The sequence below is a fragment of the Accipiter gentilis genome, chromosome 33 (genome assembly GCF_929443795.1).
Source record: "Accipiter gentilis chromosome 33, bAccGen1.1, whole genome shotgun sequence".
In the NCBI taxonomy this organism is placed as follows: domain Eukaryota; kingdom Metazoa; phylum Chordata; class Aves; order Accipitriformes; family Accipitridae; genus Astur; species Astur gentilis.
In genome coordinates this window covers 1,670,553-1,691,256 of record NC_064912.1, presented here as the reverse complement: position 1 = coordinate 1,691,256, position 20,704 = coordinate 1,670,553, and the positions used below count along the sequence as shown (strand labels likewise).

The window sequence follows — 20,704 nt, the reverse complement described above, 5'->3', positions numbered from 1 at the left end:
CCAAGCAAACACATTGTATGTAACTTAGTAGCCAGGAAGTGAATGGTTTGGGAGTTAATGGCGCTTTTATCAGCAGGTTTTGCTATGTGCATTCACAGGCCAGCTTATTGCACAGGGCTGTGTTGACTTACTTGTCCAGTACTAGTTATTGCACTTCATTACTCTCTGGGGGTAATTGGGCCCATGGAGGATGCTTGCAATGACAAGCCCTTTTCCTTTGCTTCACTGCCCCTCACCCCCCCTCCCTGGAGCTGCTGTAATGGGGCTGGGGCTCTGTCAAACCAGTTATCTTTTAATGCATTCATCCCTACACAAGGTGGAGGGCAGGATCCTGTCCCACGTGCCAGTGTGCAGCAGAGCACATAGCTGGGGGACCTCTCAGTTGTGAAAGGAGGCTGGCAGCCGTGGCTCCATTTGTGTCTCCTGCTGTCCCTCTGAGCTGCCCCTTGCCTTGGGGATGGGTAACTCCTGTCTCCCAGGAGTCCAGCTGCTGCTTGAATGTGCCATTCCCTAGGGGCAAGGTGTCCTTAGCAGCCTGATGAAATGTCCCATGGTGCTTTCCTCGGAAGTGGGTTAGAGCGCTCAAATAGGGAAAGCAAAGGTGTCTGTCTTATTTATTTATTTTTTTACAAGGTCTGGTTTTTGGAGCTGGCAGATTAAAGAAACAGTGTTAATAAGGCTGTAAGGGAAGAGCTTTGCTCTGGGTAGTGAGGCTTGTCCCTGCAGGGTTTTGCTTAGATAAGCAACTTTATAAAATCGGGGAGGATACATGAAGCTTTGGGCTGTTAATGCTGGATTTACTCCTAGTGCAGGTCAAAGAAAAGATAATTGTGTTTGTGTCTCATTACCCTGCAGTTTTGTACGGCAGCTCTGTAGTAAAGGAAGAGCCTGAACAAACAACTGGCGAAGCAGTAAGATGCTTAGATTATGGCAGCTGCCTGGTGAGGAAGTTTGTCCTTGCTTTTAATCAGTGATGTTGGCTGTGTGGGGCTGTCTGAAGCTCAAGCTTGGCCTTGTCAGCCAGCTAATGCTGCCTGCTGCTGGGCTTGTCCGGAAGCAAGATTTTGAAGCAAAAAAAGTGAGATACACATATATGTATATCTCAATGTTACTTTTTAATATGTATTTTATGTGTTAAAGGCCATTGCCCTGGCTTTCCTCATGCTTTGGTGCTTTGTTAAGGGGAGTGATGTGGCTTAGACCAAGGTTTCCTGTGCTTTGGGCAATGGTCCTCTTCTCTGACCTGCAGCAGATGGTAAAGGATGTTAGCTTGGCACAGGTGGGAACCCAGGGCAGGTAATCCTCACTGTTGGCACCATTGGCAGCTGTGGGGTGGAGGGAAGAGGGCAGCTGTCCTTGTCTGCCGGTTCCTGGGACACCAACTGCTTCTTTGGGACTGCTCTGGTCTCAGGGGGAGCTCCCATAGGTTTGGGAACAGGTCCCACAACTTGTTCCTACCAGAGAAAATCTCTCTGACACAGCAGAAATAAAAACCAAAGAGCTCTTCTTCAGTGTTTACTTTTATTTTTAGAAGACAATAAGTGAGTGGATTGAGTTGCAGGCGGAAGTGGTGTCTCTGAAGTTCAGGCTCCCCCTCCACCCTCGTCAGGAAGTGCATGCTGCACGTGCACCCGGCTGGGATGTTTGTAGACAAAGAGTTTCTTGATGCTTTTTTTCTTTCCTCCCCCCTACAGTTCTCTTGCCCATAGGCAAAGAGGATTTGCTTGCTGACATGCTGGAGTCTTGCACGGAGCTGAGCGCTGCGCAGTGGGGGAGCACAGCTGTGCCAAGCTGCTTCTGTTAGCAGCCATTTGCCTTGGGTGGAAGGAGTGCTTCCCGATTTTCTGTTTTCTTGGATTGGGGAATTAAATCACTGCTGATGTGGTGCTGATGATGATGAGATGGGGGCTGAGGTGGCTTACGGGTCCCTCCATCGGGCTGTCCTTCCTTTGTGCGACTGACTTGGATGGAACTTGCGCTTCCCAGCTCTGCCGCAGCCTGGCTTGGTGGCCTGAGGGTCCCCCCGTGCAGAATGAGTACGTAGCCCTGTTTCTTTTGCTCCTTTCCTATGTGCCCCTTGGGGTGCTGGGGTGTCCCCAGTGAGCTGCAGGGTTCTGCCACAGCGTGTTGTGGTGATGGGTGTTTGTGCACGGCTCGTTTGTGCCTGCTTTGGCCAGAAATTACTGCCTGCTGCTGAGATGCCTCTTCACCCAAAAGAGACCAAACTGAAAACCAAGGCGTGTTATTCTCCTGGTCATGCCGGTGAATGAGGATGTGGTTGTACCTGGGTTTGTGCTTGTTGGGCAGATAGCCCAGCTGGCTCTTCCAGGACCACGTGCTCCACCGGTGAGCCATACTCTGCCCTGGGACATGTGGCTTCCCAGGTGCCTTGTTTGGGGCTTGTGTGAGTTACGGCGGTTGCTTTCCTTGGGAGTTGTAGTTTTCTCTGTGTCTGTGGTGCCTCTTCTGCATCTGTGGCAAAGGAACCTGATTTGAAGTAAACCCCAGGCTGCAGGCAGGTCTGCGGTGCCAGATGCTGTAACAATGGGCAGATGCCCCTTGGAGCAGCTGTGACCGAGTGTAGGGGCTGTGTCCTGCTTTGATGCTAGGGACAGGGCTGTTGCCAGGGCCATGGCCAGGAAGCGGACAGAGAGAATTCATGTTTGTGCACAAAAGAGCATGCAAAGGCTCTTTCATACAGTCTGTGACTGTCATAGCGTGGCGCGGGCCCTGCTCTTCAATGGTCCAGTCCCCCTGCAGATGTCCAGCTGAGGTCTGCAGCCTCTGGAGTCGGAGGTTGGAAGTAGAGGGCTGTCTGCCTTTGTGAGGGGGAGGTGGGCATGACTGCTGGCTGGGAACAAAATGGAAAAGCTGCTGCTGTTTTGTGGAAGTGGTGATGCAGCCCAGCCTACCTGCATCTGCCTGGGGTGCGGCTAGTAACACAGCTCCTATCCTAACAGGCTGCTGGGTGCCTGGGATGGCCCCCTCCTTCCCTGCCCTGCGTGGGGAGTGACTGTATCTTGCTTCTAATGAGTTTCATCCCATCCCATTGAGTTGGCAGAGAAGGGAGTAGCTTGTTCCTGAGCGCTTGCCAATCCTCATAGAGTGAATGTTTTGTATGGACTTTGGGGCAATCCCAGCTCCTGCTGAGCAACAGTGTGGAGGGGAGACTGGAGAAGAGCAGGGCTGCATCCTCCCCACTGTGGCAGGCAGCCTTTGCCTGCTGCAGGTGCTCCCTGTGGACAAAGTGCAACTCTGCTCCCTCTCTGAGCTGGGGGAGACTATTAGAGGCAGCAGTCCTCATCTGCCAGGGCCCCACCTCGAGCCGGCCTGTGGCTATTGGAAGAGTTTACGGCATTGCTCTTAATCCACGTGAGGTGCTCACCTGAGAGGATTTTGCTTTCATCCTTGTCTTTCCCAGTTGCCTGCTATTGGAAAGGGTGAGGGGATTGGGCAGCTTGGGCGGCCCCTTCAAGTGCTGTAGGGCTGTGCAGTGCATGGGACATCAGCGCTGTCCCTGCCCAGGGACATGGGGCTGCTCCCCTGGCTCTGTTAGCATGGGGGACGAGATTTCCCCTCATGGCTGACTTGTAAGGAGGGAAAGCTTCATGCCATGTCATCCATGTGCTTGCACCAGTGAAGGGATGGCTGAGGGCAGGGGAGAGTGGGGAGAGCTTGGCCAGCATACTGCTGGGGATGGAAAGTCCTGTCCTGTGCCAGCTCCTGCCAGCTGGTCTGGGGCAGGCTGGCTGCAGAAGTTGGCATGGCTGTTTCTTCCTCTTCCGTTTTGCGAGTCGGCGTCCAAATGCCTGAGCAATGAATGCATAACTCTCACTTCCTTCTCATTAAGGTGCTGATTTTGTGGCAAATTCAATAGTTAAGGGCACAAAACTTTTTCTGTGACTGTGAATTAAAAGCAAGAGCAGACAAACAAAACCAGCCCAAGCTCCCAGGAATTCCTGAATGGTCTGTATTTGTTCTTGGCAAAAGGGGATTTTCTTTCCTTTTCTTTGAAGGAACCTCCTGAAGCTGTTTATTTCCATACTCTTCTTGGCTGTGACCATTTTATGCGAAGAAGTCAAAATCATTAATGTAAAAAAAATCAGTGGTTGCCATGCCGATGATCCTCACTCTGCAAATATTGCACAAGATTTGGCTAAAAATGTAATGACTTGAAACTGTACAAGCTAAACTTTCTTTTGAGAAAAGTGTGAATGTTTCTCTAAGTGGTCCTGTGTGGGCTACTGGGTGGGTTTGCATCTCTGGCTATCAGCGCTGGTGTCCTGGTGTATGAAACAAATCCCCTTCTGGGAAGCAGCTGGTGCAAGACAACGGGACTAACCTGCAACAAGCATCCTTCTGGTCCTGCGCGCGTCTGGAGTGGTTCACCTTGTCTGATTGAACAAGCAGCATTGAGAAAGCGGAAAGACTAACCCAGGTTTTGTCACACTGGAGCTTTGCTGCTCTTTTGCTCTTCCCTGCAGTGGCAGTGCACTGGCAACAAAAGGGAGCCTTTCCGAAGGTCGCTTTGTGCTTAAGCACCCTCTCTGTGGAGGGGAAAAGCCAGCTGGCTTTCAGGAGTCAGCAGTGTGAGGGCTCACAGCTCCCTGGGTGCACCCTTCTCCAGCTTGTGGAGGAAAAGGAGGGTTCTCTTGGCCCAGGGAACCATGGCTGCTCACTGGGCTGTGCCTGGACGAGTTCCTGAGAGCAAACCCATGGCCAGAGGTGCTGAAACACAATCTTAGCAAAGTGAGAGGCAGCATCCCACCACGAGCTCTTGGGCCTGGCTGTAAAGGGCAAAAAAGCATTTTCTTTCTGTTCAGTTTCAGTTGCATTGTCCTGGTGGCAGAGGATATGTGTTGCTGTGGTAAAACCTGGCTTTGGATGGACTGGGGAGGAGGGCCAGAAACCTCCTCTCTAGCCCCTTGGTGCTACAGTTCCCTATCCACAGCCACACATGGGTTTTGAAGTGTTCAGCACCCTGATAAACCTGATAAGTAGATACTGTGTCAGCTCCTCACACTGCAGCAGTGAGCCCTGTACAGCTGTGTTACCATGTGTGTGGCAGTAAGAAGGGGTTTGCCCTCAGATGGGCTCTTGGGGTGCCAGGACAGCGGTAATGAGCACAAACTGAAATACAGGGAATTGTACTTAAACACCAGAATTGCTCTTGTAATGAACTAGGCTGCCCAGAGAGGTTGTGGAGTCTCTAGCTTTGGACATATTCAAAACTCAAGCAGATGCACTCCTAGGCAGCCTGCTGTAGCTGGCCCTGCTTGAGCAGGGGGTTGGACTGGGTGATCTGCAGAGGTCCCTGCCACCCTCAGCCATATTATCATCTTCATCCCTGAAACACCAGATCAAGCTGGTTCCTTTGGCTGCCACCATTTAAGGAACATCTCCAGCTGCATCAGCTGTTTCTTGTCTTTTGCTCCTCATTCGTTGTCTGAGGTGGGAAGGAGATGAAATGGGGCTATAATGGTTCATCAGCCCAGGTCCCATGTGTCTGCTGTAGCTGGTGTGTGGGGCAGAGGTGGTGATGTGATGGGAAATCTTCCTCTTTGTGGTGAGCTGGTGGCTGGATGAAGCGCTGTCTGGAGGAGTCTGGCAAGGGAAGGGACTATCACGAAGTGCCTAGTTCTCTTCAGTGTTGTCCTCTGCTGACAACAAACCTCTGTCCCTGGCTGTTAGAGCAGCACAGACAGAAAAGCAGAGCACCTGGGAGAGAAGTGATGAACAATCTTCTCTGGTTCTGGTCAGGATGCCCTTAATGGCACTGGGAGTTACATGTGTAGTCTCATCCCATTTGCTGCACTCTTTTTGCCTACATTTTCCCTTTTAGATTCTCTTTGCAATCTGCTTGACTTGAGTATGCAGAAGTTTTCTTCCAGACTTTCTTTGTCAAAAATTTGCTGCTTCCCCTGTACCTCGCAAGCCCAAGGATGCCCCAGCTTTGCTTTAGCTTTCCAGGCAAACCAGGGAAGAGCATCCTTCGGCTGAGAGGTGTTAGCTTATAAAGTGAGGGGGCAAAACAGTTTTGTAATTAAATGCCTAACACTGTCCTGCATTCTGGATGTTAATCATAGTACTGCTGTGTTGTGAGGATGACCAGGAGGGGCATGTGTGACATTTTATTTTGTAGGTCATTTTAAGGTAAATCAAAAAGCTGCTCTGCAGGCTTGACTTTCCAATACCTAATTTGTCCAAGTGATTCTTAACATTGGGTAATGAGCTGGAAGATTTGTCCAGTGCTTAAGGGCAAACCCCATTAGCTGTGTCATAAATAAAACTTCCCTGGCATCTTTCTCCATGTCAGGCACAGTGATTAGAGCCTTAACTACTTGGCTGAGGTTGCAGTCTCCAATTTACAAGCAGAAAAATATTTCTAGCTGAAACTGGGCTTTCCAGGCTTCCATGTGACAATTGTCCTGGATTTTGCAAGATTTTCTGAAGGTAAATAATTTTTGGCCAGATGTTTTCTGCTGCTTTAGCAGCCACAATTGGAACAGGAGCAAGGGAAAACAGTTTCCTTGGTCGTGAGCATGGAAACAAATTCAGAGCTGCAGTCCTGGCTTGGTGAGAACAGGTTTCCTGATTAGCAGGTGTGACTGAGGATGCAGTTCAAATACTTCTTTTGCATCAGTGTCCAGCTGTAATGAAGCAAAATGATTTGCAAATAATGTGTCTTTTCCCCCAACAAATTTGCCTTGAATATAAATGCTGAAGCGGACAGCAGTTACACTGTGGAGACTGAATCCAGGCAGATACTTGTCTGAATTTCAGTGATGCTGAAGACTGGCAGCCACCTTTTTCTGTCTATCACAGGGTAAATCTGCAACAGGCAGCTTAGTGATATGCACAGTAGGGTTTGGAGGCTAAAAGCAAAGGTGCTCTGAGCTGAAACAGATTAAAATGGAGCAATGTCATGATATGGCAGAAAAAGCACCGAGACGCCTCTCTTTAGTGGGGGAGTTTTTCTTCTATTGTCCCTACTGGAGGAAGACTTACTTTATGCTAAAGCTTTCTCTCCTGACAGCTTTTTGCACTTCCCTGTCCTCCCTGGTTTTTGCTGTCAATATGGCTGTGGACAGCAGCAGCAGCAAGCATTCTCCTAGGCTTGGTGGGCACTGGGGTCATAGCCTGTGTTGTGCCATGAGTGGGGTTGAGGCCTGTGCTGTGGGAGGGGGTTGTGGCTCCTCTGAGGCTCGTGTGTGCTGTCCTGGTGCCTTAGCCGTTCCCCTGGATAGCAAAGGCTTCACCCAATGACAGTGTCTGCTGATGGTCTTACCCCATTTATTCCTTTTCCTTCCCCTTTCCATGTTGTTCTCTGTAATGGCAGGCTAGCCCAGGGCCAGGAGAACTTGTATATGTGGTGGTTTTGTTTGGTTTTGTTTTTTTTTTTTTTTTCCTCTCCTGTAGCGTGACTGATCCATACCAGTTCCCCACTCCTGGTGGAGGGTTTCTTTTTCTCCAGTTATTCATACTTCTGCCTTGGCTTCTGAACAGGGTATCTCATCTCTCTTACCATACCAGGTTGCAGGCTAATGAGAATACATCCATGTAATAATAAATGAATGTCAGTGTGGCAGCAAGTAAATGCATTGGGTGTTCTTGCCAAGCCATGCATATTTACTGAGATCTGGAGAAAGCACTAATATATTTTGGCTGCTAGTGCCAAATAGAGGGGAGGGAGGATATATGAAAGTAAAAGCCCATAGTTCTTGCTTGCACATCTACTTTTTACTGCCGAATAAGAAATTAATGTAATCCATTAGCTAATGTAATCCATTATCAATCCAGTGACTGATAATCCTCTAGGAAGAGGACAGGACATCCCAGTTTAATGTCAGAGGTACCAAGCAAATGAAGGAAGGTTTGCATCCTCACAGAGAGTGTGGTCTTACACGAGCGTGCCCAGGCTCATGGTTGCTGAGATCCCTTAAACTGAGCTCATTGCTCAGTCCTGAGGGATGGGATGAGCCAAAGCCACCGGGTGGGACTGTGCTGGACCAGATGTCTCTGCGGTTGTTGGCCCTGTTGGGTGGGAAGCGCAACTGTGCTGGGCACATGGTTGTCCTTCTCTGCAGGGCTCAGGGCATCACTCACCTCTCGGTTATGTGCTGCTGATTTCCTGGGCTCTGTCTGTCTCACTAATGGGCAGGGTCTCCATCTGTCTCTCCCTTCCAGCAGCACAGGGTGGCTAGCGATGGTGGAGCACGGAGGTTTGCATTGCAGTGCACGATCTCTCGGCCGCTGGGAGCTCGGGAGGAGCTGCTGTGGACCCTGAGGCCAGGGGCGGGATGGACCTTGTCAGAGGGTGAGTCAGGGCTGTGCCATGCTCTCTGTCTTTCACTCACGGTTGATAGGAGAAGAGGTGTGCTGGTGTTTGGGGAAGCGGGTGCCTGGCCCTCCAATGTAAGCATTTGGCACGCACGATACCTTTGTTCCATTTTCATATTGGAAAGCAAACTGCCTGGAGGGAGACATTGTGTCTCACTGCATGGATGAACAGTAAATGCCATGACTGAGGGCTTGCAGCCTTTCCCCACCTTTCACCATTTTCATACAGCCTGACAAATGCCTGCTGGTACCACAGCTGGGTGCAGCACTTGGATGTAGTGGTGGGAGCTGTGGGGAGTGCTGGGCAAGAGTTTTATTTTTTTTTAATTGGAGTAATGCAATGTGAACTAGCTGTGACTAAGGAAGGTGTGAATGACAGGGTTTGTACCAGTAGTGGAAACCTGGTAGGTACTGTCAAACCTGATGGTTTCACTGCAGCAGTGGTTAAATATGTATATTTAATCTCAGTCCATTGTGTCAGCTTTCCAGAGTGAGTGCTGTATAAAGAAAACAATTCTTCCTGATTCCTTTTATATCTGCTCTTGTTTTTCCCATTAAGTTGTGGGGAGGATTTGTCTTTACAGGGAGGTTCCCCTGGGAAGTGTGTCCTAGGCTGGGCTGTCCTGGCTGCACAGAAGCTGTTAGTGGCCACTGTTAAATGTTTCCCACCTTTAAGATCTGTGCTGAGATCACCTGAGGGTGATGGCACGGCTGTGGGGGTAAGCACAGTGCACATGCTGGTCTGTGTCTCAGCACGAGTGAGGATAGGCGGCCACTGGCTTGCTGCAGGCAGGAGGGCTGCTCTTGTCCCAGAGCTGGGGAAGGGAGGAAATGGGAGAAAATCTGTTGTCCTTGGGAGTTTTTTTTTCTGCATATGGAAATCATTGCTGGCATGGATGTGAAGTTCAAGCACTGGGAAGAGACAGGATGGGCCAGGTCTGAGGGCAGAAGTGCAGACCCTGCTTAGGTTACCCCTGGGGAGGAACACTTTTGAGCCCCCAGCTTTCTGCTGTTCTGGGGGCAACAGAAGAACACGGGGATAAATGGATTTAAGCTGGGATGGGTCAAACCCCTCTTGGCTCGGTCTTCCTGTTGCTGTGAGTGTGGGTTTGTGGACCAGTGCTGAGTGCTTCCACGAGAGAGGACCTGCGGTGGGACCCGCAGCTTGTCTCATGAGTGGGCCAGGCAAGAGAAAGGGAGCGTTTGAGACTTCTGCTGTCATCTGCACGTGGGTTAGAAACCTCCAAGTGAAAAGCAGCCAAAGCACAGACTCCAGTCATTTCGCTATCTAGTCTTTTCCCCAAAGCTAACTTTGCCTTTTCAGATACAAAGGCCGGTTTGTCTCCCCCGTCTTGGCAGGGCTCACTATTGGCTAACGTTGTCTTTGTTTGCCACAGGCTCATGGAGCTGCAGATGGGCTGGGGTGAGCAGCCTCTCAATGCCGGGATTGTTTGTGGCCACCCCCATCTCACTTGGGGGGCCAGGCAGGGTGTGCTTGCTGTGCCCCCCCCGCCACCTTGCTGCTGCTTCAGGCCACTCCAGGTCCCCAGCACCCCCACGAGCTAGGCAGTGCTCTTGCGGCACAGAGCTGTTGTGCTGAGTCCAGTCTTGCTGCCTGTCTGTCCCCAATGGTCCTCTTGCTCCCACAGGGAGCTGTCTGCTGGGTGTCCACCTTCTCAGAGAGGGGAGGAGGATTCATCCAAAGAGCATGTGGTCCTGGTTGCATGGAGATGCACTGACCTCAGCCTTTGCCATGTGCACTTCTGCCACACGGGGGAGAGAAAGGAGTGCTGGATATCCCCACTCCAACAAGGCTTTGGTGCTCTTGCCATGGGGCAGAGGGATGGAGCCCCTTGGGGGGACTGTGTAGCCCACCAGGTGGAGGGACTGACCCTCTGCACCGCTGGTCCCTAACTCCCTGCCCTCCTCTGGGCTTTGTCCGTGTCTGTCAGAAAATGCAGGAGAAGTTGGAAAAAAACAACCTGCGAGTAGTGAAGGGATGAGCTGGAGGTGCTGGAGCTGGCATGGGAGCTTGGTGGCAGATGTGGTAACTGCATGCAGTCCCTTCTCTAAATGTGAGTATGGACTGCAGGGTGCCTAGCAGGTTAAACTGAAGGAAGAAATAAGGTGGTGTGATGTTAGGGAGAGCTTCTGAGCAGGCTGCCTGCGGAGGATGCGGTCTGTGTTACTGGTGCGAGAAGAGGTCGCATGAAGCAGCGGAGTAGGAGGTGGATGCAGCACCGGCTGTTTCCCTTGCCTGGTTCCTGCCACCCTCCCTTTTTGAGTCTGCTTGTGAATACGTCCTCGGGGCTGGACCTGTTGCCCAGAGAGTTGTAGTAATGGTGGTGAGGGTGGTTTTAACACGTGTGAGCGAAGGGGAGAATAGGTTTCTATGGGGTCCCTCCACCCCAGGCTCTTGGCAGGTGTCTGGTCCCTCTGTGTTTCCTTCCTGCATATCCTGGCTGTGTGGCGATGGCGTGGCGGGAGTGTGTGTGTGTGTGTCTGGCAGCTGTCACTAGAGTCCTCTGCCTCCTCTTCCATGCTCCCACCCTGGAATTTCTGGCTGAACTCTTTCATGGAGAAGTGGGAAACCCCAAGCACTGACCCTGTCTCTGATCCCCCACGTAGCCTCCCTGCTTCCCAGATGGGGGTGGGAGGAGAGGAGGGCAGCACGATGGGGAGTAGTGGGAGCAGGAGACTGGGGCTGCCGCCGGGTGGGTCCCTGCGGGACCGTGGGGGGGGCGCCTGCCGGGGCGAGGGACACGAGAGGGCAGTGCGGTACCGCTGCTCGCTCAGCTCTGGCACCTGCAGAGCGGGGTGCGCCGCTGGTACCCCTCACCTGCACTGCTCCACCCTCCCACCCTGCCCCGGTACCCTCCTTGCACCCCAGCTCTGTGTGCTCTTCCCACAATCCCAGATCTTTTTGGGTGCCCAAATACCTGCATCTGTCTCAGGGAGGATCCATCTTCTTAAATGATTACTCATTTTTACAAGGGTTGCCTCCTGGGGAGGACAGAGCTTGTGCTTTTCAAGCATCAGATACAGCTTTTACCAAAGGGAGCAGCTGTCACGCAGCGCCTTGCAGTAGCTGTTGCTGTCTCTTGGCAGGGCACCACGGCTGGAAACCTGCCTGCCCCTTGTGCTGTCGGGCATGATGATAGACAGTGCTGCGTGAATGGGCTGAGAGGGGCTTCACAGAGGGCTGGCCTTGCTTGCTGGTGCTGTGAAATGTGACGCTTCTGGGGCTTTTTCTGCGTACTTCATCCCCGGGTTACAGCTTTGAGAAGAGGGGAAAAAAACCCTTAGCAGAAGATGGCGGTTAACACATCAAAGGCATTGAAGCGGGAGAGACATAACAAATATAATTGTCATAAGGTGCTTTCCTCTCTGCTTTGGAAAATGAATTGTGTGAGAAGGAGAGAGATGCTTTGCGCAAAAATTTGGGCGATGTCAAAAGGCAGGTGTGGTGTCAGCCCTTGTCAGGATGACAAGGTGTGATTCTCATCCAAGCCCTTGCTTTGGAGGTGCTGGCCCTGGCTGGGCAAAGCAGAGCAGGGTATTAATCCCTTGGAAATGAACAGGAGGCAGACCCCTAAGGCTCTTCTTTCTTTCCTTTTTTTTTCCTTTTTTTTTTTCTCAACCCTCCTTGTAATGCTGACCTAGAAATTCCTCACTCCATTTGCTGAGCCGGCTTAGTTAAAGACTTGACTAATTTCTGGAGGTTTAATTATTCAGTGAGCATGGGGAGGGAGGGTAATGAATGCTCCCAACACTGCAGGCAAGGCAGGCGCCTGCTGGCCTGGGATGCCTGCCTGGGGGACGGGTGCTTGCCCTTCCCCAGGGAGCTCCTGCCACAGCTCTCACCCTAGACAGGGCACATCTGCTGCGCAGGTGTGTATCGGGGAGCCCATCATGATGATTTCTGTGTGTTGCTTTGGTCCTTTGGTTGTTTTCACTCCGTTTAAGCAGGAAATCAAATTCTGGCCTCGTGGTCTTCAGTGACACGTTTTCAGCTTGTGCTCCTGTTCTTCCCCCCTGGAAGTCCCTGTGACTGATGTCCCCAAGGCCCCATGTCGCCGCACCACTGCTCAGCTTCCCTGCTCGGGGCGGGCACCTCCACCTTGCACAGAGGGCTTTTGCTGCAGGGGTCTCCAGAGTTCCACAGAGAAGGGCTGTCAGCAGTAGATCTGTGATAGTGCTGGGACTTGGGGGATCCTCGGCCTCTGTCCTTGTGGGTGGGATGATGCTGGCCCTCCCTGCAGCTGTGCCTGCGTCCCGCTTGCTGACTTGTCTGGGGCCACTTTGGAGGAAGTGTGCAACAAGCTGCAGTTTGGGTAGTACTTGTTCCTTTAAAGCCATGCTGTTGTGTGCAGGATAATTTCTTAGATGTGCAGTGACAGCAACTATTTTTCAGGTTGCAAATAGCTATGTGCCCTGGAGAGCGTATAAAGGAATATATTTCCTTGATCTCCACAGGCTCTTGATGCGCTGGTGAAAGTGGATTCCCTGTTTATTAGCAAAGTAAAGGCAGGCTGGCAGTTTCTTTCCTTTACGTGCTTCTCTGCTTTCCCTATGGTGTTTTGGGAGGAAACATGGTTAAGAGGTCGTCAGCAGCAGCACAGGTATGTCAGACAGTGTGGTTGGCGCTTTTGGACCCAAGCTGCATCAGTGTGTGTTTACCCTTATGCTTGGCCCTCTGCTACAGTTGTGGGAAGGTGGGGGTGCAACTCGCAGTCTTGCTGGACTGGCTGCAGCTCTGTCATAAAGCACCTGGAATGAACGTGTGTTCCTTGGGAGAGTGCTTATGCAGAGTGATTTTTTGCTGCTGTATGTTCCTCTGCATAAGGGGTTTTGGCAGGAGGCAGTGTTTGTCCTGGACACCTTAGTACCTGTGACAGGCACAACTGTGCCAGGAAGAGCCTGGGCCGCTGATGAGGTCCTGTAAACCTGCTTTTTAGAAGGCAATACCTGAAGCTTTTGTTTCCCTGACCTGTTGTGAACTGGCAGGTTTTCTAGCAGTGACCATAATGCTTTTGCTTGTGTTTTGGCAGAATCATTGCAATAAACAGTAAATGATTTCATTAATAACCTGCAAATAGCTGCTCACCAGCTGAGCTGTGAGATCTGTCTGTGCGCGCACTCCTAGACTGAAGGGAGCTGCCAAAAAGTGGCAGTGTCCAAAGCTGACATGTTTAGCTAATAAATAACTGTGGGCAGAGCAGAAGTGTGCAGCTGCTGGTGCTGGCTTGCCAGGCTGCAGTGACCCGGCTGCTGAAGTTCACCCCCCCAAATTGGCTGTTTTCACAGGGTGTGTGGGCAGAACACTGCACGGTGGGGCAGGCATCATGGCTTTGGAGAGAGAGTGTTTCCCTGCTGGAACCATGGTTGGTGCTTATAGCAGAAGAACATGGGAGCTAAGGAGTGGTCTGCCTGCAGCAGCCCCCTGTGAGCTTTGCAGGTGCTGGGTGGGGAAGGCAGGGGATGTTGGTAAGCAGCTGCTGTCACCCTGCTCCCCCAAAGGTCCAACTCAAGTGCGGTCTGCCTGTGTCTCCTGCACAGACTGCAAGAGTTGGTGTTTCAAACCAAATGGTCTTCTCAGGTGGTCTACAGGCATCTCTGTTTTCCAACTTTTCTTGCCATTGGAGTTTGGAAATCTGTGGGCATCCTTGCTTTGACCAGAGCAACTATGAATTTTATTTCCTTCTGGAAGTCCACCTTCACCTGAGTCCTACAGGAGCTTCTACACATGCCTCTGAGCTATGAGGGTTTTTATAGGGGGTGAGGAAGGGCTGGGGAGAGTATGTGAGTGACTCAGCTTCACCCTGCAATGGGAAGCTGGGAAGATCTGGAACAGGGCAAAGGGGGGTGGAAATGAGTGAAGGACTGTCCGTGAAGCAGGGCCCTACTGGTGCAACACCTCTGTCAGCACACAGGACCATCATGGAAACTTTTCTGATTTAGTGCACAATTCTGTGTACCTTATAATGCACATGGCCAGGCTGCTGGGCTGTGTTTATGGAATGAGCCAGCCCTGTGGCAAACCACGGGGACCAACACTGCAGAGTAGTGCTTGGCTGCATGAGATGTTCCCAGTGCCAGGCTGAGACTGTTGAATGATGTTTCTAGGGAGCAAAGCACTACAGCAGTGAAGGTGTTGGGGGGAGTTGCTTCAAGCAGCTTTCTTTGAGGTGCATGCAGTGTGTGGAAAGCAAACCAAAGAGGTTCACTGTAGTGGGGTGTTATCCCATGTGTGTCCACACTTGGTGGGGGGAGAATGGAGGACTCTGCAGAGATGTGTCAGTTGCCTGCCCTGTGAGTTTGTGAAGGTGCCTGGATCTCTGCAGTGTGGAGCCTGGCATGGTATCTGAACCAATGGGTTTCCTTGGAAAGGAGTGGGAATTGGCAGCTGTGAGTCCAGAGAGCAGCACAACAGTGCCGGGTGTGCAGGTTGCTGCCCTTTTGTGGCTGATGCTGTGGGTCATGCTCAGGACCTGGGAACTCTCTGTGCATCTGTGGTCCACCCTGAATGAGTTCAGGGGTCTCAGCTCAGGTTTCCTGGGAAAACTATCTCCAGGTGCATCTTGCTGTGTGGATGGTTTTGCTAGACAAAAGGGCTCTGCAGATACTGATGCAAGTTCTGCTATGTGAACTCTTTCCCTGCATCTGTTTCCTTTGGTCAAGTCTGATGTCTTACTGATCAGCCTCCATTGTGGTGAAGCTGCTGAACACTCTGAGGGGATGTTGGAGCTGAATTTAATGTAGCCAGTGCTGCTGTCTGCAGCACAACACTGCTGCTTAGAAAGAGGTACTTGCTATGCTCTGAATAATGCTTTATTAAACTGAGGTTATCTCCCCGAATTAATAAGATGTTTTAGCATTTGGTTTTCCTGTTGCTGTGACAGCCTGCATTCCTCTGGTCCTGTTGGCCCTGGGTGAGGGAGATGGGGTTAATTCCTGCTTGTCTGTCAGGAGAAGCACTAGCTAATACTTTGGATTACCAAAGTGCCAAGGTGCTGCAACCTTGGTGGGGACAAGGGGGATCAACAACTAGCATGTCTCTTGCTCTTTTCTGGAAAGCAAGACTCCGTGAGGTGTCGAAGGTCGCCTGATGCTCCTGGCCTGGGGCTGTTTGCCCTGCTCCGGTGGCCTCCAGAGCCCCTGGATGACAGTGGGGAAACAGCGACCGATTGCTAGCGAGTGTTTTACTTCTTGCCTTGGAAGCAGGGAGTGTCTCACTCTCTGCAGGCATGGTATGGCTGTGTCTGCACATTTGCTTTACTGCTAATAGAGCTGCTGCTTTACCCATTGGTTCCTCTATCCAGAAAAGGCTCACGAGAGCAACTGCAGCTTTCCCTTTGCTCTACAGAGCCTATTTAGTTTGCACGTATTGCTGCAATGATTGCTGGATTTCATCAGATGAGAGGCGCATCTTTCTTAATAGCCTGTGTAATTTCTTCCAGAGGGACACATTGCATTAAATCTTTAATCCAGCAAGCTGCTAAGGGAGCACGCTCAGACTCCATGCATTTGCTATTGATCTCTTACAGAGTTCTAATGCTACCCCAGGGGCTTTACCCTTTGGAGTAGCTGGAGCTGGCGCAATCAGAGCCTTTGTTGGGGAGCTGGGGTGGCAAAGCGTTGCGTTGCTCCTCTGCTTTTTCCTTGTCCTTTGCTGTAATGCCACATCCGTTGTGTGCCAGGGAAGGCAGGTTCCTCTCTGTGCTGTGTGTACTTGGGTCACATCAGCTGGGGCCTGTGCAGTGTGAAATAAACTGTGTAGGAATTGAAATGTGGTGTTGCAGGACTGCTACCAACAACCTTGTTCAATTCTACCTTTTATTTATTTTCTTCCCATCTTCAAAAATCCATGCTTGCCCCATTTTCTTAAGAGTTTCAGGGTTGCTGACTGTCATTTTGGATAGCCTTTTTTTATAAAAGGAGTTTTGAAAATCAGCTGGTACATTGCAGAGCCTAATGCTGCCTGCACTGCTCCCTGGGCACGGTCCAGCCGCGCTGGGGCAGGAGAGGGAAAGCGCTGTGCTGGTCCAGCTTGCACTGCCCCATCCTATTTCTGCTGAATTGACTTTTATGTTGCTTTCTGCTGCATGCCCTTGCTTGCTCTGACCTTTTCTTCCTTTCTCTCCCCTGCTTTCTGTCCTCACAGCCTTCTCTGCAAAGCGGGAGTAATTTGGGAGGAAAGCCTCGTTCATTTTTCATGCTCAACCACCAATGTAGCTATTGACTGTGCTGGCAATTGCCTTTGGTATATTTTTACAGAGACAGTGACCTGTAAAAGAGTAAATCAAAGACTTGAAGCTAGTGCCTGGGGTGTACCTTAATATGGTATAATCTCTTCTGTTCCTCTGCAAATAGTGGGCAGATAACAAAGACACATCTGCAAATCAGGCAGAGTTCAGCCACGGGATGAAGCTTACCTGAGAAGAGTGGCTTGAGGATGGCTGGGACATCTTTGGACTTGCTAGGCTGGAAGAAGGTATATTAAGCCTGGACTTGCACAGCTTAGCTCCTGTAACTATAGTTCTGCATGAGGCCTGTCTGTTGATGAAGATGGTTTGCATCTTTGTTTTATTTATTTATTTTTTATTTTCATGTTACCTACTGTTATTTGCATCTTGGCACCTTGAAAAGGTCTTAGTTATCAACATCTCTGTGTGGTCGTGTGGCTGGGCCAGCACCTAGTCCGGGGCCAGAAGAGCCCCATCTCTTACCCTGCTCCAGGGCTGAACTCGCTGCCTGCTTCTCAAGGCGATTTGGAGAGATTTGGGCCTTGACCAAATCTCACAAGCAGTGGTGCCTGATGCAGGAGATCAGCCCCATGGGTGATGCTTGGTATAGACATAGACGCTCCAGTCCTCTGGGCTGATGAAGTGACTGTAACATGAAAGCTGCTCAAATTGCCCGACCTGCCCTATTATCGCTTAATCTTATTCCTGAGCCCTGTGGGGCTTCTTGTGCTGTTACAAGTGCATTCGTCCCTGAGGCTTTCACAGGTCTGGCTGCTCTGATCGCACTGTACATCTCCGTGTATCTTGGCCAATATTGGCTTGCCAGCAGATGTGTGCAGTGAAAATGTGGCCTATTTGATGTCCTCTGGTACTTCCCACCTTCATTGCTTGTTTTAAATTTTTCCTGTTCCATGCACTAGCTGCAGAGTGACCTTTTAAAATGTGTTTTCCTGGATATGTGTAAGGATGTTACTTGATTTTAAAAATTTTTTTTTCTTCCCAAAAGCATATGTGGAGTGCCTGTTCTGCATCCCTGGGGGTGGGAGGAGAGGTCCACAGCCGTTTGCAGCACTCTGGGGAGGACATGGGTCACACTGGCTCTGTGACTGACCTTCCTGCAGGGCAAGAGGATCCTTCCCTGGTGCATTATTCCTGCTTTAACCTGCTGGTGTGAGGACGAGGAGGATGGCCCTGCTCAGCAGCATTCCTGCCTGATCACCCCATGGTCTGTGTGCAGCATTGTTGAAACCTGCCTAGTTGGGCAGGGAGATTTTTCACAGCAGCAGCCGGTGGGACACCCTGCTGCAAGCACCAAGGGAAAAAACAGCCCTTGACCTCTTCAGCCCCGTCCCACTCTGTGCCAAATCTCTTGCCAGCAAGGAGGCCCAGGGCATGGGTCGCCGTGTACCACTGTGGTTCCTGGTCCTGCTGTGGCCCCTGTAGCAGAAGGGAGCATGTGTTTCACTGCAGATGGAGGAAATACTAGGCTTTGTTTGGAAAATGAATGACTGGAAAGACACAACTGAGTTGGAAACAACTTCTAGCTTGGGCAGAGCCTAGGGATATTAGAGTGAAAAAATACCAAATTGTTTCTTACAGCTTGAATGCTGCAGAGCAACACAGGGTGCTGGTTGCCCACGTTGTGTGGCCCTGCTCTGTCTGTGCTCTGCAGCAGCTGATGTTAAGAAACCCCAGGGACAACCTGCACCAGGTGTCCTGTAGGGATGCTGCCTGGACCTGAGCTGAGGGTAGAGCTGTCGTTGAACCAGTGGAGATGAGCCACATGATGCCACGCTGCGCTAGGGAAACCCATCGACTTTGGCTTTTAAACTGTGTCTACCCAGGTTCAGTTTTTGCTTTTTAGGTGTTAGCAAAGCACTGCTGTGGTCACACTCCAGGTGCTTTAGCAAGACTCTGTAGAGAATGATGAAGGCTCCTGATTTTGGTGGGGTTGTGACTTCTTTTTCCAGAATTTTTTGGGGGGTTTTGGGAGTGAGGGGTTTTCCTTGTGTGCCCCAGGCACCAGCTGGCACATTTGTGGATGGCAGGTTGGGGGCTCACAGAGGTGCTTGCTCCTTCCACTGGAAGTGGAGGATGAGGTGGGTCTGAGGGTCTGACAGTGGATGTGACCATGGTGTGACAAAAGGGTTAGTCCAGAGTGCAGGGAGCTGCTGCTAGTGAACTGGGGCCTAAAGCAGAGGCAACCAGCACAGGGACAACATGGAGTAAGATGTAATCTTCCTTTTTTCCTTCTTGTTTTCCTTCTTTTCCTGATGAGGTGTCACAGCTGGGGAGACCCCTTCTGTGCCCCCAAAGACAAGGCAGCCTGGCACGCAGAGGGGGAGCAGCCCTTTGTGAGGAGAGCTGTTGGGGCCTGGGATAACCATGCAGCAGAGAAGTAGCTCAAGAGACCTTCTTGAGCCCCTCCTGGGACGGAAAGCAGCACCTTTGAGTTTTGCCTCCAGGCGTGTGGGAGGGGGCATATCCTGATTTTAATCATTTGGGGATTGCACAATGCTGAGCTGCACCACTGAGCTCTGCCTGCCTCCAGCAGCCCAGCGGTGATGACGTCCGAGGCAATTCCCTGTGGCCCATGGCCAAAGGACTGGTCTCTGCCCCAGTTAGTTCATCCGCGGTTCTGCGACATCTGAGGTCGGGGGACTTGGATTGGAGAAGGAAGCAGGGAGCTCGGGTTTGTTTTTGTGTTGTCATGATGCCCCCTGTGACTCCCACCTATTGCTTTTGCAAGCATCGGGCGATGAGAGATCCTGTGGCCCTGCCCGAGGTGAAGCAGACATGTCAGTTGCGGCTCGTCAGTGTTTGGGAGGCCATAACACAGCTCACAGATCTGCCAGAGGTGCCGGCAGAGGCATCCTGGCCACTGCCAGTTACTGCATGGGACAGTGAAGCTGCTCAACCCCGCAGGTAACGTGGTGCTGTGTCCTGCCCCGTGTGCTGGTAAACGTGGCTAAGGTGTGACGGTGCTGGTGGTACGTCTGCTTGTGCAGAGATGTACATCGTGGCTGAGATAAGGTTCACAGAAATGTGATGAACAAAACTCTGGTATTTCAAGCTTTTTTGCCCTCTTTGGATGTGCTGCTTTGAGGGCTGCTTGGTGTTTTAGCTTAAGACAACTTGCGTGCATGTTTATGTTGATGTGTAGCAGTAGTACACACAGAAGATGTAGTAAGAAGCCTGTTCTGTCAGACATCCTTATTGATGCTGGTTTTTAGGTATTTGACGTGAAGAACTGCTGACCTTGGTGCCTTGTGCTCCACCATCCCCTCTCCCACAGCAGCTGGCAACTGGTGAAGAAGTTTCAATTTCCAAATTGCTTTATCTTTTAAGTGGAAGGTATATTTCCTGCCTGTTGTTTGTTTCCCAGCAGTGGATGTGCAGAGCACACACTGTGAGTTAGTTTTCTTACCATGTTGATGTCATGGGGTTGGAGGTTTGGGAGGCTTTGCTGCTGTGAACTGTGGCTGTGGTACTGGACCTCCTTCCTCCATGCTGTAGGCAGCGTGCTCTGCTTGCTGGCTTCCCCCTGTGCTACCCCTGTGTCAAAGCACAGCTTGACAGACCCCAGTGAGGGTGTTTGTAAAAGGTGTTGCCTTACAGTCTTTTTGGGGGAGGGCATTGAATTATGGTAGAAATCCAGTGGATCCTTGACCCTGACTGTGTGGTAGAAACATGCATGGTTTAAACCCCATGGCCCGATAGCACTTAAATGTTTGGGTTTTTTTTTAATGTGCTTCATTATCTGGTTGTCCTGGATGTGCAGTAGTTATGCTGCCTTTCCTCACGTGGTCCAGGCTCTAAGATCCTAGGATGCTTTGCAAGGGCTGGTATGGTGTCCCCCCACAGCCCTTCAGGGCACAGCTTCACATTGCGCGTCGTCTGGTGGATGCTGGGGAAAGGTCTGGACTCCCATGCTCCCAAACTGAGCCACCTCCCTCCACTGCCCTCATGTCAGGTCCAGTAGTTGCATGGCCATGGGATGAGTCAGCTCACTCCTTTACTGAGTGCTGAGGGAGTGTGGGTGGACTGTGGTTTTTTTTTTTTTGGTTCAGACCAGACCAGCTCAGCTGACTCATCCCTGGGGCCACATGGCACGTTTC

At 51.1% G+C, this 20,704-nt stretch overlaps 1 protein-coding gene across 4 annotated transcripts in view; it reads left to right on the top strand.

Moving 5' to 3' along the window:
- The window catches only part of LOC126034279 (ankyrin repeat and fibronectin type-III domain-containing protein 1-like), a 256,666-nt gene that overhangs the window by 24,540 nt on the left and 211,422 nt on the right, over positions 1-20,704 (top strand). For 2 of the 4 annotated variants that reach the window (XM_049791786.1, XM_049791783.1), the window contains exon 1: positions 1,680-2,036. The exons of 1 other annotated variant lie outside the window; for it this stretch is intronic. In XM_049791786.1, the coding sequence (XP_049647743.1) occupies positions 1,891-2,036 (146 nt within the window). In that variant the 5' untranslated portion in view covers positions 1,680-1,890. Of the gene's footprint in view, positions 1-1,679; positions 2,037-8,253; positions 8,318-20,704 lie in introns of those variants that run through there. One more of the 4 variants, XM_049791785.1, reaches the window with a different exon arrangement.